The sequence below is a fragment of the Plecotus auritus genome (assembly GCF_963455305.1).
Source record: "Plecotus auritus genome assembly, chromosome: 9".
In the NCBI taxonomy this organism is placed as follows: domain Eukaryota; kingdom Metazoa; phylum Chordata; class Mammalia; order Chiroptera; family Vespertilionidae; genus Plecotus; species Plecotus auritus.
Window position 1 is genome coordinate 106725646 of NC_137783.1, and position 19699 is coordinate 106745344.

A 19699-nucleotide genomic window follows, 5' to 3' on the forward strand; every position below is an offset into this window, starting at 1 on the left:
GCGGCAGCTATTTCAAAACAGGGCCCCGCAGACAAGCGCTCAGCTACGAAAGTCTCCCTCAGTCCACCACAAAAAGGAAAAACACGAGGAAGAAGTAGTCAGTTTCCATAAAGCTAAATGTAGTCAGATTGTAAAACTTCCCTTTATTCAGTTTCCCTTTGTATAACTGCGCATGTCGAAGTGTTCCTGGGTGTGAAATGAGTCACAGTAAGTAACAGGCTCTCCATTTCGGGCATAATGAAAATTGTTAGCCCCGTGTCATCTTTTTAAAGTGCACAAACAAATAAACAAAGAGGCAGTGTTCTAACACATCCCTAAAATTGGGAAGTCTGGGGACCCATGACCTGCTGGTTATGTTGGAGTCAGGAGCACCGGGTCCCAAGCCGCTGCTTCTGTGCTCACAGCCAGAGGCCCTCCACCTCCCCCTTCAGGTCGAGGCCCACCCTGCGTCCCAGGTAAAGTCAGGGCTCTTAGAGACTGTGTCCCTTTTGCTCAGTCTGCCCCTCACCTTGATTGTGAGCTAGCGTCAGCCCCGGGTTTGCCTGTTCTTGAGTTATGTCCCTGTTAACCTACCTGTGGTCTCAGATCCCACGTCGGACTGGACCCGATCCTGTTTCTCAGAGACCACAGTCTTACACAACCCCTCGAGCCAGTGGCTGGAGCCCACTGCCCAGGGACAGACTCCTGTCGGCCTGAATTTCTGGAGAACATCTGCTTCTGCTTTCCCTCAGCATGCCCCCTCCTCACAGACTCTCCTGCTCACAGGTCTGGTGATGCCCAGCCTGTTTCTGGGCTCCCTCCTTCAGCACACCAGTGCCTGTGTCTGCCAGGTCCAGTTCTAGGGACAAGCGCCCCAGGAGAGCGTGAGGCATGGACCGCTCTCCACGAACTCCAATCTCGCCACGTTCTCAGGCCATGCCCCCCACCCCCGGCCTCTCCCCACCAGGCTGCCACGGCGCTCTTCTCAGGGCCACCAGCCGCCTGTGTCTCAGCCCAGGCTCTGCGCTCTCACCGAGGTTCACCTGCCTTTCACTGACCACGCCTGGTCTGGGCCAAGATGGATCTGTCATATGAAAAAGAAAAAATGTATTTTTTTTAATTTCTGAATTTAATATCAAGCCCCATCTGGCTAGTGATGGACATTGAAGTTTTGATCAACTTGGGATAAAACTGATCAATACAGGATTTTCTTAGTTAATTCAGGTTTCTCTCTGTCTTTTTTTTTTTTTAACATAAATGGGAATATATATATATATATATATATATATATATATATATATATATATCGATATAGATTTTTTCCTCCAGCTTTATCAAGGTATACTTGACAAATTTAAAGTGCACATCATGCTGGTTTGATAGATTTATACATTGTGAAATGATTACCACAAGCAGATTACTAATACATCCAACATCTCAAAATTCAGGTTTCTCTTGCTTTCTCCATGGGCTGCTCTTCAATTTCCCAGAGGCTTGGGGAACTGGATGCAGCACGTGATTGAGGAGTGGGGCATGTGTGAGAGACTCAGGGCAAGAACAGGACTCTCTCACCATTCTGTCACCCCCACATTCATGCAGACACATAGTAGCTGCCCAGTGAATATTCAAATGAATGATGTAGCTGCTGTATTTGGTTGTAACTTTGGAAATAGTTATTCAAAATACAGTTTAAAAATTTCACAATCATCCCCCCGCGCCCCCCCCCCCCCCCCCCCGCCAATATTGTTGGTTTCAGATAGTCACTGTTGAGGCAGTGGGAAAAAGAAACTTCAAAAATACTCTAACATTATTCACAGGACATAGGGTCTAAAATTCTGTATATTGAAATAATGGTATAAAGTACAATGCAAAACAAACCAAAAAAAGGAAAAAAAACAAACAAACTCAAAACAGATGATGTACTAACTAGGCAGGAGAGACAGGGTATAACAGTAGCCTAAGCTTTACTTTACAAATCTGTCATCTAATGTTCGCTGTTCCCCACCTTCTCACCCCTTTGTGGATGAATCAGTGAACAAAACTCTTAGTGGCTGACAAAACCTATTAGCCAAATAGTCCAGACAGAGAAGGGAGTAGCTTTCATAGCATGAGAAAATTCTAGAATGTTAGATCTTGAAGGACCCTTGGAGAAGGTTTAGTTCCAAGCTCCTTGGAAGGCAAGAAAGGAGAGCTAATTTGCTCAAGATCGTACAGCTGAGTGGCAAGGGTAGACTTGAAACCTGTTTTTTTTTTTACTTTTGGCTAACGTTCCAGGTGATGTTGCTTGGTGATATCATCTTGCACTTGTATAAAAAGGCCTTACGATTTATGAAGTGCTTTTATATATATACTGGTTTAAACAGTTAATTTAGTACAAAGAGCACGGGTCTTGGAAATCCATAAATACATGAATGCACAACATTGATGAGTTCAATCTAAACAGGGTCTTGGGTAAGTTAGTTTACTTTTCTGATCTTCAATTTCTGCATCAGTAAAATAGGAACAAGACATTCCTCACAACATTGTTGTGAAGATTACATGAGAATTCACTTGAAGTATATAATGTAGTGTTTGGTATGTGATAAGAACACATTAAGTATCTTTGAATGTGTGGCTGATAAGTTGTCACTGCATCCTCTATGACCTTCACAGCAGTCTTGTGAAGTGTGTACTGTGCTAATCTTGTCTCCCCCAAACTAAACATCTTAAATAACTCTTATCTCTATTTTGCCCAAACTCAAAAACGTTTTTACTGTGTGTGATTAATATTTTATCAAATAAACATGACTGACTTTCCTGATTTGAGATGCATTACTCATAATTTGTTGAGGTGCTCAAAGACAAAGATGTCTTTTTAAATGTGTTACGGATCATAAAAATTAATACATACATAGAGCTAACTATGTATGAGGCAATGTTCTAAGTATTTCTCAGATCTCAAATAATCCTGTGAGGTAGATACCAATTTTTTTTATTAATTGATTTTTAGAGAGAGAGAGATATTGATTTGTTCCACTTATTTAATCATTCATTGGTTACATCTTTTAAAAAAAAATGATTGATTTTAGAGAGAGAGGGGAAGGGGGAGATAGAGAAATTTAGATTTATTGTTCCATTTATTGATGCATTCATTGGTTAATTCTTGTATGTGCCTTCACCAGGGATCAAACCCACAACCTTGGGGTATTGGAAGGATGTTCTAACCAACTGAGCTAGCCAGCCAGGGCACAGTAGATACCTATTATTATTCCCATTTTACAGATGAGAAAACTAAAGCGCAAAGAGGTTCAATAGCTTTCCTTAGTTCATACAACTACTAAGTAAAAGAGCTGGGATTCAAACACAGACAGTCTGGCTCCAGAATCCATGCTTTTAACTATGAAGCCTCACCCTGAAATTCTAGACGTGGTTCCTTGCCTCAAGCTGTCACAGTACCTCCACGGGAGCTTCAGTTCGTGGCCAAGACCTGGGGAAGCCTCACTGCCCGCTCTGCTCTGCTCTGCTCTGATTACCTTCTCAGGCTTTGCCAGTGTGGCTGCTCTCCCTACGTTCCTTTAGGAGGGCATCACACCGAGGTCTTGCTGCCTTTCACTTCAGCCTAAGCCAGAGTTCTCTGTTGACCTAGCTTCAGTTCTCTCTGAACCTAGGATAGATGTTTTCACACCCACTAGAATCCGCATACTTAGCACAGAGCTGGGAGGGCAGCTGTGGGGCTTGGCCACTGGGGGAGGCATTTTCCCCTCAGATTCATCAGAGCAGTGGCCCTCTGGCCAAAGGTGCCAAGAACGTGTTTCTCACATGATTGGTGATGAAAAGGCTTTGGACTGAGGGAGCAGGGACCTGGGTTCTGATTCTGGGTCTGTGGTTTGCCTGCAGTATGAACCTGGGCCAACCATTTGTTCATCAAGTACTGTTTTAGGACTATATTAGTTCGGCTGTCTGAGAAGCAGCTGTCAAGATGAGTTGAGACGTGCTAGAGATGTATTGGGTGAAACATCTGGAGAGATAATGGGAGGGGGAAAGCCTTCATGGGACACAGGTCTGACACCTGTGGAGGAGAGAAGGAAGGGAGCAGGGTTAGACTGCAGTGCCTGGTAAGACCGTTTCAGCCAGGTCAGGGGAAGTTCTCAAGCCCCAGGGCTCCCAGTAAAGGAGTCCCGTGTCCCACGGGAACAGGCCTATGTTAGTCTTCCATCATTGTCACTGCGTGAGAACAGCCGTGGGGAGTCAAGGGGATGCAGAGGGCCAGCAGCCGGGGCTGTCGGTCCATCATGCTGTCCACATCAGGAAACCTGACAGGCATATTTTTATGGCCACTACACTGAGATATCAGTGATGAATGGGGCATGTAAGGTCCACACTCTTAAAGGAGCTTATAATTTAGTGGGAAGGGATGGATCAAAAACAAAATGTTTACATGCTAGCAATAGTGCTTTGATGAAAATAAGAGGAGGTAATGGGATAAGGAGTGACTAGAAAACCGCGTAGGTGGGGTGATCAGGAAAGACCGATCTGGGTCTTGGTTTCTGTATTAGTCATACTTAAGTGGTTTTCTTTTCTAATCCCACTGGATATGTGTTTAGCTCTTGTAACTTAGAGGTATATGCTTCTCATCTACCTAACAGAACTGCATAATAGAATGAGCCCTCGACTTTGTGCATAAGAAGCTTGAGTTTGAATCCTGGTTTGGGCATTTCCTAAGACCTCTGCAATGCTGAGTAAGTTCATTTATTTCAAATTTGCAAAGATCACTGCCTTGACAACTTCCAGGCTATTCTAAATGTCAAAGTTGTTGAGAGCAACCTATAATTGGAGAACAATTTTTTAAATTTTCTTTTACAATGGCATCAAAAAATGAAATACTTTGGAATCAATTTAACAACAAAAAGACAAGCATGCACAGTTGCTCTACATAAATAACAAACATTGCTGGGAGAAATTAAAGAAGACCCAGCAAGTGGAGAGAGATATCCTGTCGGAAGTGGAACATTCAGTATCGTCAACATGTGAGTTCTCCCCAGATTGATCTGCAGATTCAGTCCACTCTCTGTCAGAATCCAGCAGACATTTTCGTATTAATTGACACCAAAGAAAATTAGAAAGTTGGGTCCTGCCAGGCTCCTGGCCCTTCCAGTCCCCTATCACGACACAAAGGCCTGTTGAGTCCACGTGCACCTTCTGGGACCTGTCCTGGCCCTGGTCAAACCTGGAAGGGTTGTGAACACAGACTTTAAGATGTTCTCTTAAACCAGCAACCTCCCCCAGTGGGTGCTGAGGGAGACCATGCGCGCGTGGAGCACTGGCCTGCAGGGCCCACGCACTTCTTTACTCCCTAGCACAACCCTACAGGTCGCTGTTCTACAGAGTTTACAAATCAGGACTCTTAGATTCAGATGCCACGCCTAGGTTCCACAGCTAATAAGCAGAGATTCAGATTTCTAAATTGATGTTCCTTTCCGCACCACACTGCCTCTCCGGCAGCCAACGCTCTGCTTCAGGGAATGCGGCTGGAGCTCCGAATCCCAGCCTCGCCAGCCCCCCAGAGCAGCCACTGCCGCTGCTAAGGATTCCTTCTTAGCTCCTGCCCCTGTCATATCTGACACTAGTGTTTCACACCGATTGTCAGTTACCTCTTAGTGAAAGGCACTGTAAAAGGAGGGAGACACTTACCTCTTATTAAAGTTGGCTAGCTTAAAGATACAGTGGTATTTTTATGGAAAGGTCACAAGGGTCAAATGCATCATTTACATGTGAGCTCATGGTGCCGACTGGATGGACTGATTCCTAGGGGAAGACTAATGGGTCCCCAGGCTCCTTGGGGGAAGGGAGCAGTGCTGCCCTGAATGTAAATGTGCTCTTTCCAACTGCAACATAAGCTCATCGAGCAAGGACAAGACCCACCCTTTATTTTAAATATATATTTTTATTGGTTTCAGAGCGGAAGGGATTGGGAGAGAGAGATAGAATCATCAATGATGAGAGAGAGTCATTGATCAGCTGCCTCCTGCATGCCCCACACTGGGGATTGAGCCCACAACCTGGGCATGTGCCTTGACCGGGAATCGAACCATGACCTCCTGGTTCATAGGTCCCACAATCAGTGCTCATGACCCTAAGTAAATGACGAGAGTGAGCAGGTGAGATGTGCCGTAGGTGTGGCAGGGAAGGTGGGAACAAAGCTTGTAACCCTCTCTGAAATGAGCAGGACCCTGCGTGGCCAAATATAACAGGCTGTCCAACACCAGAAACACACATAGCCCAGGAAACTTCACAAGTGACAACGGTTCCTTTACATTTGGATCCTGGAGCTATTCGTTCACTCTTCCATCCTGAAGAGAGAAGATTCTGACACACTTTACTGCCAGGGTATGTTCATTCAACACCTTCTTATTTGAGTCTGGAAGTTTACTTGGACACAGAGCATTGAGTAAACCCCATCAGAGAACAGAGATGGTCGAGATCCTGGCTTCTAACAGCTCACAGTCTAGTTTTACATGTGAATTCCCAGCATAAAATAAACAGCAAAGCAAAGTACTAGGAAAGGTTTAGAGCAGTGGTCAGCAAACTGCGGCTCGAGAGCCACATGCGGCTCTTTGGCCCCTTGAGTGTGGCTCTTCCACAAAATACCACGGCCTGGGCGAGTCTATTTTGAAGAAGTGGCATTAGAAGTTTAAGTTTAAAAAATTTGGCTCTCAAAAGAAATTTCCATCGTTGTACTGTTGATATTTGGCTCTGTTTTACCCGACCACTGGTTTAGAGGAAGACACACTCTGTTCTACCTAGAGACCCTATGAAACTCGTGGCATTGGCTCAGGGGCCTTAGTTTCCCAGCTCTAAAATGAGATGCCCCAGCGCAAAAGAGGTTATGCAAGGATGTGTGACCAGGGACTGTGATGTGCCTCTAAGCTACAGCTGCTCACTCTCTCTCCCCTGTGCCCTTCACAGAATCGATTTCTGCTCAAGTATACTGAGAGATGGTCTGCGTCAAGGTCAGGATGCTCTGACCTGACTGGAAGCCCTGAGATGGTGTTCTTTCTCAGATCCTTCCTCGGAAGGGGGTGGGGTATCCCAGTCCCCGCAAGATCTCCTGGGGTCTCCTGTTACTGCCTGTCTCCGCCTCCCCTTTCCTCTTCTGCTTTATAGTTTTTTATAAACGCTAAGAGACTTACAATATTTTTGAACTTGGGGAATTATTTATACTAGTCTTTAGTAATTTGATCCAGCAAATGTTTATTTACCATGCAAATGTGAGTAATATTGTAAACTCGTCACGAAATGACAGTCCTGCCAGCCAGTGTCCTGGTGTTCAGATCTCCTGACTGGATTGCACACCACCAGGTCCCCACACCCCCACCCCATGCGTTATGGAGAATACATCTGCATTGACATCGATGCATGTTTCTCTCGGTAAAGTAGAAGGATTCCCAGATGAGGAGATCTGCATTCGAATTCCAGGGTTCATGTCTGACCCACTGCACTGTGGCCTTGGATAAGTAGCCTCACATGTTGGGGCCAGTTTCTCCAACTGTAAATGAGAGGTTTGGGTACTGGGGAGGGCAGCAATGATGAATGAGCAGTTGAACTCTGGGGTCTCTTTCAGTTGCCATGTTTTGTGACTTATTGTGTAAAGTGAAGCCATTTTGTGTTTGGCCTTAAATGTATGAATAACTCCTGTCATGCTGATGTGTGCCAGGGGATTCAGGGCCATTTTTCCTTCTTACATAATTTCAGGCTTGTGACTGTGAGTTAAAATGTCCTGGAGCTGTTGATCCAGTCTTCCCCTCAGCACCTGTCAGCAGGCTTTGTTTTGAGAATTCTCCACCCATCTGATCTTTATTTTTCAATGAAGCTTTCTACAGGGACCACTCACCCCACAGAATCCTCTACCTCTACTGTTTTAAATATCATTTCATCAATCATCTCCCCATTAAGAACCCTTAGAATTTTAAACCATTCCACTTCTCAAAATAAACCAGGTCAAGCCAACAACCATTTATTAAGCATCTCATAGTGACTGTTCGCTTTTATTTCATCTCATCGGCTCCTCGAAAGACCCCTGTGAGATGGGCCTTCTCTTTGTCGTGTGACGGTATGGAAAGGAGATGCACAGAGATGGCCAGGCTTTCCCAAGGCCCTGTGGTAAGAGTTTCAGATCCTGGGCCTCCAGGTTTCTGAATCCACATCAGGGCTCTTTCTGTTACACTTCGTTCCTTTGCAGTCGGCCGTGGTCGGAGGATATGAAGGGCCAGCGAGAACTTGGATGGTTTCCAATTTAAATTTTTGATGATACAGAGAAAGATTTTTGGAGGAATTTGTTCTTTGGTTTGGCTTTCAGAGCTCGCTTTGCCCTTGATATTTCAGTTGACCCTAACCTTTCTACCTCTGCTTTGAACTTAACCAGAGATTGCTAAACTCCAAGTCAGTGGATCTTAATCTAAATCTCTGTGTAAACATGACTCACTAGGTCTTACGTGGAGCACCTCTCTGAAGTTTCCCAAAGAGGACTTGGAGGTGTATCCATGATCTAATGCAAGTTCTTCCTTGTATAAACAGAGAAAGGAGAAGCCCGTGAAGGTGACGTGGCATACCCAGGGTCACTCAGCCCCTGGCAACAGAGCTGTGCCTAGACCTCATTCTGTTCACTGACTCTGCCTCCCAGAAGGCCAGTACCATCCCTCACAGGGATCTTGTGGGAGCTCTTTCTCCGCACGCGTGAAAAGAACTGGCTTTGAAGATAGTGAGATCTGCGTCAGATCCAGGCTCTGCCATTTCCTAGCAGTGTGGTCCCAGAGCTCATTATAACTATTCTGAGCTTCAGTAGCCCTTTTTTATTTTCTTTTTCCCAAAAATAAATAAATAGAAGTAATATCTAGCTCATGGGGTAGACTACAGGTACATAGTGGGTGCTTAGTAAATGGCAGCTGTGATTATTATGGTCAGTGTTGTCCTTTTTGGTCTTACTTGTTCTTTGTATAACATCTACAGAGTATAGCTGCGACTAAAACAGTGACACCAGTTGCTTCCCAAGCGTCCACTCTAGCTTAGAAAGAAACCCCATTCCTCTTGGCCGATTTCAAGGTCTCAACCAGTTCCATGGGTACTCCAGAAACAGGCGCAGTAAGAAGGGTAGGGTCCTGTGCTTGATGCTTTCCATAAATGGTCTCCAGTCCTTGCAGCAGCCCTGCAAAATACGTATTCTCTCCATTGAACAAGCGAGAGTCATGGAGGTTTCTGTAACCTGTCCAAGGCCACAGAGCCAGGAGTCAGCAGAGCCAGGCTTTCAATCCATCCTGGCTCCAGCCTGTGTTTTTATCCACCACGCTATGGGTTCTGAGACCCACTGAGGCTTGGGGTGGGGATTTTGAGGGAGAGGAGAAAGATAAAAAGGGCATTGAGATAAGGGAACAGTCATTATTTGGCCAGTCATCTTTTCCAGAAAGTCCCGACACCCGCCCCTTTCCTGCTCCTGTTATCACTAGCCCGTGGCTGGCCGGCCAGGCTGGGCTCCTCTGCTGAAATCCTTCAGAGCTTTCCTGTTCTAGAGTTTTGCAAGAAGGTGGGAGGAGTGTTTGTATGCTGGGCAGGCTTCCCAGGGGTGATTGTGGAAAGGAAGGGGAGTGATTTGGTAGGGCCCTAAAAAGAAGCCAGGAAGAAGAGGAAAAACAAAACCCCGTTTAAAAGAAAACAAATTGACTCAGGCATTTTCTGGCATTATCTTTAGTCTAGACTTGGAGATAGAAGCCCAGGCCAGAAGTCTGGAAACGTCCATTTGCTTCTTGCTCTATAACTGACCTTCCTAATGACCTCAGTCATTCCAGCCAGGTAACAAAACCAGCCACTCACTGCTGCGTTTAATGTTTTCCTCTATCTTTACCATTCCTTCCTTCCCTCTGGAAGGAGGTACCCACAAATCCTCTGAGCGGTTTATGCAAATGGACGGATTTGTTTGCACACCCTTATCTCATTCATCTTTTGCAGCCTAGGGAGACAGGCAGGCAGGTCAGGGTGTATCCTCCCCACTTGATAGTGTGGAACCAACGCTGGGAGAGGCCGTCCAGTCTCCCAGCTGCCGGGTGGCAGAGCTGGACCGGATCCTGGGTCTCCTGACTCCTGCTACTTGCAGGAGGTCCAGTCACTGAGAGGTGGGATTTCAGACTGCTTGGGTCTTTTCATCCCAAACCTTGCGAACTTGCTATTCTGTTTTGCTGAAATTCCCATTGACTTGCTATGATTATGTGGGGAAGCCCTGAGCAGGAATAGGGAACTGAAGGTAGGAAAGGAAGAATGCTCTTAGTATACTTTTGTTAACGTAAAAAACCATTGAAAGCTATAAATAATTTTTGTGAGTTTATTTGAGCCAAACTGTCGACATATGCCAGGAAGGAGAACCTCAATGAATTGAGATAATGCTCCAGAGAATGGTGGGTTACATCTGTATTTATACATTGCAATCAAAGGAAAGGGATGTAGGTGGGTTACATGAAATCCATTGGTGATAGACTAGAGAGGCGGCAGAAAGCAAATTGGGGGGGGGGGGGGTAAGGGGGGTGAAGCCCCTGGGATTAGATAAAAAGTAAAATGATAGACACATACTTAGGTGGGTGCAAGAACAATTAACATGATAATGAAGGAATTTGTGGTATCTGTCCTGGCGCCCAGCACATTAGATTGTGCCCCAAGGGGTCCAGCAAAAAGGGAAGTTACAAGTTACCCAGACATTTCAAAGGGTATGTTGTTATAGATGCAAAAAGACAGATAGGCTCAGTTAAGGTAAAGGTGGACCTTGTCAGTGAAGTCTCGGCCTAGGATGTAACTGCCCACCGTAACTGCTTTTAGTTAAAATTTAATTGCAGATCATCCTTCCTGGTTACTTTAGATCTCTGAGTTTGCAAGACTGCCATGCAGGCCACCCCTGAGCTTGTCAGGTTAGCATGTGGCCCCTTTCGTCCACACTTTAGTAAGGACTTGGTGTTTAATGAGTGTTCAGTTTCCTCTTCAAAAAGGAAATAAGCACTAAGGGTTGGATGTCTTTAATTAGACTATTGTTGAGCTCTTGCATATACTTAACACTTCATACTTGGCAAAGGGCTCATGTCTTTGTATGTGTGTGTTTTCTAAATTCACATACCATGTGTCACCCACTTAAAGTATACAAGTCAGTGTGTTTTAGTATATTCACAGGGTTGTGCAGCCACGACCACCATCTAATTTTGGAACATTATTACCACCCCAAAAAGAAATCTCACACTCATTAGCAATCACTTCCCACTCCCCATCCTTACCCCAGCCCTAGGCAATCATTCATCTGGTTTTCTGACTCTATATTTATCAATTCTGGACATTTTATATAAATGAAATCTAGCTTCTTTTTACTTAGCATAATGTTTGCAAGGTTTATACATGTTATAACATGTATTCAGACTTTGTTCTTTTTACTGGTAAATAACATTCCATTTTACAAATATGCCACATTTTGTTTATTTATTGATCAGTCTGTAGGCATTTGGGTTGTTTCTACTTCTGGCTGTTATCTATACTAATAAAAGAGTAACATGCTAATTGACCATACCTTCACGACGCCCACCAGCCAATCAGGAGTGAGTATGCAAATTAACCCAACAAAGATGGGTTAATTTGCATACTCAGGTGCCAAGCGGCCGGGGGCGGGGCAGGATGCTTGCGTCATCACCATGGCGACGACGCAGGCATTCCGCACCACCCCAGCTGCTCCAGGCCTCTGGGCAGCATGGGAAGGTGGAAAGGTGGCTCCGGCCAGAGCAAAGGCGGTGTCGGCAGCCAGGGGAAGGAAGGCCTATTTTTGCACGAATCTTCGTGCATCGGGCCTCTAGTCCTATATCATAAAAGGGTAATATGCAAATTGACCCTAACAGTGGAACAACCTGGAACGACTGGTCTCTATGACGTGCACTGACCACCAGGAGGCATATGCTCAATGCAGGAGCTGCCCCCTGATGGTCAGTGTGCTCCACAGGGGGAGCTCTGCTCAGCCACAAGCCAGGCTGATGGCTGCGAGTACAGGGGCAGTGGCGGGAGCCTCTCCTGCCTCCTTGGCAGCGCTAAGGATGTCTGACTGAGGCTTAGGAGCCAACAGTGGGACATCCCCCGAGGGCTCCCGGGCTGCCAGAGAGATGTCGAACTGCTCCCCAGGGGATCGGGCCGAAGCCAGCAGGTGGATATCCCCCGAGGGGTCCTGGACTGTGAGAGGGCTCAGGCCGGGATGAGGGACACCCCCTTCCCCCCGCCAAGTGCACGAATTTTCGTGCACCAGGCTTCTAGTTACGAATAACACTGTTGGGAACTTTCGTGTACAAGTTTTTGTGTGGACATATGTGTTCATTCTCCTGGGTATATCCCTATGAGTGGAATTGCTGGGTCATATGGTAACTCTGTGTTTAACCTTTTTTTTTTAATATATATTTTATTGATTTTTTTACAGAGAGGAAGAGAGAGGGATAGAGAGTTAGAAACATCGATGAGAGAGAGACATCGATCAGCTGCCTCTTGCACGCCCCCTACTGGGGATGTGCCCGCAACCCAGGTACATGCCCTTGACCGGAATCGAACCTGGGACCCTTCAGTCCGCAGGCCGACGCTCTACCCACTGAGCCAAACCGGTTAGGGTTGTGTTTAACCTTTTGAGGAGCTGTCAAACCGTGTGTCTGTGTTTATAAATTTACTGAGATCTGTTTCCCACAAAATTCCCACTTAAAGTACACAGTTCAGTGGTGTAATATATTCACAAGGTTGTGCAACCATCACCACATCTAATTTTAGAAAATGTTCATCACCCCAAGAAGAAACATATACTCATAGCAATCACTATCCATTCCCACCCCGCAGGCAACCACTAGCCTACTTTCTATCTTTATGGATTTGCCAATTCGAGACATTTCACGTAAATGGAACCCCACAACCATAGTCTCATCACTGGTTTCTTTGACTTAGCATCATGTTTTGAAGATACGTCCATGTTGCAGCAGGTATCAGTATTCCATTCATTCCTGCAGCTGAACCATATTTCGTTGTGTGGACATATTGCATTTGTTTGTCCAGTCTCTGCCTCCGTCATTACATGGCGTCCACTCTGTGTGTCTCTGTATCTCTGTTTTCTCTACCTGCAAAGACATCAAACATTGGGTCAGGGCCCACCCTAATCCAGTATGACCTCATCTTAACTAGTTACATCTTAAAGACCCTATTTTCAAATGAGGTCACTTTCTAAGATTCCAGCTAGACCAGAGTTTGGGGTGGACATTATTCAACCCAGTACAGGCACCAAGCAATAATTACATGAATTCAGGTAGAGATATTTTAAAGTTGCAACCAGAAGTGGAATTTTGGCAAAGATAGTCCCAAAACAGCTTTGAAGGATCCTTGCTGGGGCTTCAAACCATTACAGAGCTGATAGTTTCAGAAACACGGCTTCACACAGGTGGGATGGAATTCCAGGTGTCTGTGGGCCCAGCTCATCCTAACTCCCGCTTCAACTTATTAACAGACTTAAAAATCTCTGATCTTGACCACAAGAAACAAGCATATTTGGATTTTTGTTCCAAGGAAAATTCTTTTATTTAATCAACAGATATATATATATATATATATATATATATATATATATATATATATATATATATATATATATCTGTTGATATATATATATCTCCTAGGCACCAGGGATAAAGAAGTGACTAGAACATGTTTTGAGTACTTACAACATGCAGAATAGTCGACTCTAGACCCTGAATGCATTCCATCCTTATAAACACCCTATGTCCATGTAAATAAGGAAATCAAGACTCAGAGAGCTGAAGGGACTTCTCTGGGTCTGCAGGTAAACAGACTGGGTCACAGATTTACTTCTGCAGCCTGAGCTGGAGGCAGAGGGCCCTGGAGGGGAGGACAAGTTGCTCCTTCCTTACACAGATGAACAGCCATGCATTCAATGAAGGATGTATGGGATGACAAGGCAGGATAAGTAGGTTGTGACAAAATGGCCTTGCTTGTCCTGCTGGGGAACCTGGACAGTGAGGAGTCCATGAATGTGACTGAGGGAGTATGACTTCCTATCCCATGTACTTTGTTTAGTTCATCCACACACATTATGGCGTAGTGGGTACTGGAGATGAGGTGTGGTAAAGGCACAGACTCTCGGCCCTTCCTGGGCTTACAGCCTAATATACAGAGTGATGACAGAGGGTTGCTGTTTTCCTGAAATTCTCTTTGAAATACAAGGAAGCACAGGTGAGAAACAAGGTTGAAGAGGTAAACAGGAAAGTGGTTTTGAAAAGAGAGCGAGCTTTGGAAGTCATCTTGATTTGAGAGAGTCAGCTTTGGAAGTCACACAGATTCCCTGAGTCCCCTGAAGGGTTTAAGGACAGAGACTGAGATGATGCCATGTTGAGGAACAGGGAGGACTCACAGGTCAGGGCTAGGGTTCTGGCTGGGAGAACTGATTGGGTGGCGACGTTGATGTACTTCATTGAGAGGGCGGACACGGGGCAAGGTTTGGAGTTCAGTTTAGATTGTTGAGCTTGACCTGCTTGTGGGACATCTGAGTGGAGGTGCCCTGCAGAGGGAGGAATATGTGACAGGGAGCCCAGGAGAGAGATCTGGGCTAGAGATCAGGATTGTCCTCACAGAGGAGATAACTGAAGCTGTGAGAGGGGACAGGATACCCCAAGGGTTCTCCTGAATGTGAGTGAAGCTATGGCAGGGTCTGGAAGAATCCTGAAGAAGAGGAGGTTCATTGAAGAGGGGGACAGGAGGAAGAGGAGCCCAAAAAGACCACGGCGACTGTAGGATTGCACCAGAGGTCTCTGCACCTTCCCTGTGTCCCGGCAGGCAGCTGCTTGTGTTCATCCTGGCGCCATTGCTCCTCGTGCCCTGGCCCGAGCCCTCTCCCCTTGGCCATTAGAGAGTTCATCCTGCAAATTGAATGGTGTACTGAAGCCATTGAGTCTGTGAACACATGTCCAGTTCACTACGAGGCCTGTATGGGATTTCACTTTGAAGGTTTCTCCCCAGGGCCCATGGCTTTTTCTGCTGTGCACGGGCAGAGGCTGTCCTGCCCAGCGTCAGGGACCACTGGAGGGTTTTACCTGTAGAGCTGTAGGAGTTCGTGAGCCTGCCTAGGGCCTTGCAGAGGGTGCAGACTGAGGTAGGTCCGATAACAGGGAGTGGAAGCAGAACTATGCCCCCTCTGAAATGATTTGAATGGACCCTAGAAAGCCACTATCACCACCCCTACACTACTATCCCCTATTAGCTGTCACGTCACCAGAAATTAGATCTTTAAACCTTTATTTCTTTTGCACAAGACGTTTCACTGTTAGGGAACTATTATATGCTGAGTGAATATGTTTGCCTCTTCTGCAAACACAGACAGAACTTTCTACGTGCCTGCCTTTATTAGGTAAATGCAGAGACTGTAAAGACATCAATCACTGTTCTTAGAAACCCGTGGGCGAGGCACGGAAGCACAGTGACAGTGGACATAACGAGGCGTGGGCCAAGTGCTCTTGGCTCCCAGTACAATGGCCAAGTCCAGGAAGGTTTCAGAGAGAATGTGATATCCATGCCGGGTCTGGCGTCGGCATGTGAGTGCCAGAGAGTGGGAGTGAAATCCTGGTGGAAGGGACGCATCAGCAGAAACAGAGAAGCATGAAAGGGGACGGGGTGTTCAGGGACCGATGAAGCTTCCACCTGTCTTGCATAAGGGAGGAGAAAAGCAGGAAATAGGTCAGACTGTGAACGGCCTTATATGTTATGCTAAGAATCTGAACTAGGCTTACAGAGCCAGTCAGATAAATCATGCCCTTGGCTTGAGGTGTAGCTCTAAGCTAGTAACTGTCTTTAATACCTTGCTTCCTTTCTAGCACCGCAGGCGAGAGCTTAAGAGGTAAGAGAAAAAAGACCAATGGACAGAGTGGTAGGTGCAAGAGGTGGGAACGGGAGACACTGCCCTCCTCAGAGGACTTGGAAGGCAGGCAGGAGGCACCGGGGCCCGTCTCCAGGGACAGCTCCAAATACATGTGTGCCTTTATCATTAACACAGTAAGGCACAGCCCAGGGTCTCAGTGGATGAGTCTTCAAGAAGCAAAGCGTCATTTCACAAAGCAACCTTAGCTCTGAGGGGGTGATGACAGCAGAGCCACCAAAGAGAAGGAAGGCAGTGGTACCCCCTGCCCAGGGGCTGGCCTTGCTCCAGAGTCGCGCCCCTGGGCCACGGGGGCCACGCCTCCTGGAAGTGGGACAGATCAGGGCATCTCCTTCTCCACCATGTGGCCAGCGCCCAGCCTCCTCTCTGGGAGGGAGAGAGCGCGGCCGCTGGACCATCCCTCCGCGCTGGATAGTTCTTGCTCTGACAGCCCACTCTGGAATAAGGACACCTTTCCTTTTTCATTCACAGAGTCCTTTCTCCTTGTCACAGATTCCCTGAGAAACATTTCCTCAGCCAGTCACGGCGCCCGCTCCTCTCCAGGCGAGCTCAGCAGCTCCAATCAGCACCTTCTCCGAGAACGAAAATCCTCAGCCCCATCCCACTCCAGCCAGCCGACCTTGTTCACCTTCGAGCCCCCCGTGCCCAACCACATGCAGCCCACCTTGTCCACCAGCGCACCCCAAGAGTATCTCTACCTGCACCAGTGCATAAGCCGGAGAGTGGAGAACGCCAGGTAGGAGATGTGGCCACTGGGCCCAGCACTTTTCCATCTCCGTGCTTTCGTTTTAAAGACAAGGGACTACAGTGTTATATCTTTTCAGATGATAAAATACCTACTTATAGGACAAAACATTTTTTCGCTTAGGCCACGGTCACATTTCATTGGTATCGTCTCTGTTGCTGTACAGTGATAATTGGATCCCATTGTTAAAAATTATGCTATAAAAACTTTTTATTTAATTTGGGCGAAAAAGTATTTTAGGGCTAGAGTTTCAGAAATGAAAAAGACAAGTTAGTTTACTTGTTGGCCTTAAGAAGATAGCCACAAAGCCTTCACATTATTAAACAAATGCACATCTCACTTTTTCTGTAGAGCTGCACTGTTCTATATGGTCGCCACTGTCCACCTGTGGCTAATTAAATTTGAATTAATGAAAACAATAAAATTTTAAATTCAGTTCCTCTTTTGCACTAGCAACATTACAAGTGCTCAGTCACCCCATGTGGCTAGTGGCTACCATACTAGGTAATAGGGATATGAAACTTCATCATCACAGCCAATTCTACAGCAGGGACTCCTTGCTCTAGAATAATGGTCTTGTTTTTCTACCACCACCAGCTCTCTCACAGGTGCAGAGCCTGTGCATACATATGTTTGTTACCTTTTATTTCTACTGTTAGGACAAACAAAAGCACAGAGCTTAGTCAGGGCTATTTCCCAATCACTACCACGGCCAGCAGATTATAAATCATGTTCCTTAATTAATTTATTTATAGCTATTTAATTTGTGTTATGAAAATTAAGGCAATTAGAGGACTGGCTGTTTTAATATTTCACTTTACAGAATATTTTCATGCATAACCTCACTCGAACCAGTCAAACACACTGAGAGAGCCATTATGATCATTTATCTTCCTTTCATAAATGAAGACCCGGAAGCTTACAACTAGTAAATGACAGAGGTGGGACTAGAACCCAGGTCTTCTCATGTCTGGCCCTGTAATACTTTCTCCACACTGTTCTACCTTGGTTCTGGTTTTCTGAGTCATTTGTCATCACTCGGCAGAAGCTCCCAAAACTCAGACTTAGCAAAGCCTCAAGTACCCATTTGATTCATTTGTCTGTGAACTTTCATGAGTTGAGCCTCCATCAACTTAGCCCTGAAGAGCTGTGTTCTAAAAAGGTAGAATGAATTAACCAAGATCACTGAATTCGTTCGTGGCAGAACCATGACGGCTGTTGTTTCCTCCTGAACCGCAGCTCAGATGCAGGCAGTGGCTGCGATGAAAAGCAAATTTACAGATATGGCTTCAAATTTCAGCTCTGCCACTGTCCTTGTGATCTTGAGCCATTTGGTTAACCTTCTTGACCTTCCATTTCCTTGTCTGCTGAATGGAAATAACCAGTGCAAAGGCTTTCTAATGAGCATAAAATGACAAAACAGTAGTGGATGCTCAGTCCATGTCACCTGTTGTTCTCCTGTGCCTCATCCCTTCCTACTACACGGATGATTGCCCGGGAGTAAACAATGTGCAAGAGGTCTTACAATCATAGTTCCAGTGAAGGACAAAGTGCTTTATTTTAATGCCTCTCAGACTTAATGCGCATATGAAATACCCAAGGATCTTGTAGAAATGCTGGTTCTGACTGAGGAGGCCTGCAGTGGGTCCTGAAATCCTGCCTTTCTGTTAAACTTCATATGATGCTATTTAGATTTTCTGATGTTCACACTTTAAGTCATGGGTGGGAACACCCATCCCGTGGGCCGTAAGAGTCCTAAGAAATCGTTTGGTCTGGTCTTGCCAAGGCATTAGGGGTAAGTTAATTAAATGTTTGACCAAATATAGCAAGCTTATTTTTAAGTTGATAATTTTGTATGGCCCTCAAATGATATTATAATTATCCAAATGGTCCTTGGCAGAAAAAAATGGTTCCTCACCCCTGCTTTGACCTTATACAATATTAGCAGCTACCACGACCTCCAGTCCCATGATACTGCTACAGCAAGAGAACAAATACATAAATGTCTCTGCTTGAATTAGCACTTGGGGCCCACTCCCTGCAAAACCTCTGGAAATTCATCTCTCCTCTGAATTACCGTAGCAGGTTTTAATGATATCCCTCACAGCGCTTGGAACTCTCTGCCTCATATTATGGATATTAATATGTTACTGTTGTTTGAAGATCCAGGGCACCAGTGGGCACATAGGAAGTATTTGGGCAAATCTGTATTGTAGAGCAAACACAGTAAAGGTGATAGAACATATCTGCAGCTGGGGAAGCGCCTTTACTGTGGGGCCCTGACCACTGTGCTGTTCTCTGTGTCTTTGTTTTCACATGTGTGGGTGTTAGAGCAAGAGCGTGATGAGCAGAAACCCAGGGAGATTTTTGGAAAAAATTAGTTTAAACATTTTTTTTGCAGAATTCCAATGGGGGGTGGAAAGGAAGCGTTCTTCAGTCCAGAAAGACTATATAGTTTCTGGTAGTAGTGGAATAGCTTGCATGATACTAAACATACTGTAACAATTATAAACTCTGGACAAAACACACAAAAACTGTTTGAAGGCACTTAAGAGCAATCAAAAAGCAGGCAGAGACTGGGAAAGATTTGACTCTTGAAAGAAGGGACTCACACTGAGTGGGTCCAACTTTCATGGCTTTTTCTATGAAGGAAATTCCTATCACCCAAAATATTTAGTATACAATGAGAAATTGTTAGACACATGAAAAAATGGTAAAAGTTGACCCATAGTTGAGAGAACTCAGTTTATAGAAACAAACCAAAGTAAACCCAAATTTTGGAGCTAGAATACAAAGACTTTCAATGATGATATTTATTGCTTTAATATATGGAGGGGGACTGATAATGAGTGAAGAGATTGTTAAATTTAGGAGAGAGATAGAAACTCTGAAAAAGAACTTAGTTCCAGTTCTAAGTGTGGGACATTCCCAAACCAGCATAGCAGAGGCTTAGTAAACAAATCTGAGATTTGCACTACCACACAGAAGAGTCAAAATTTGTAGTCTGAACCTAACCA

At 45.4% G+C, this 19699-nt stretch overlaps 1 protein-coding gene across 1 annotated transcript in view; it reads left to right on the forward strand.

Annotated features, from left to right (window-relative positions):
* GAB2 (GRB2 associated binding protein 2) overlaps positions 1 to 19699 on the forward strand; it is a 167634-nt gene that overhangs the window by 127206 nt on the left and 20729 nt on the right. Inside the window, exon 3 of the mRNA XM_080643223.1 lies at positions 16430 to 16673. Coding sequence (XP_080499349.1) covers positions 16430 to 16673 — 244 coding nt within the window. The remainder of the gene's footprint in view (positions 1 to 16429; positions 16674 to 19699) is intronic.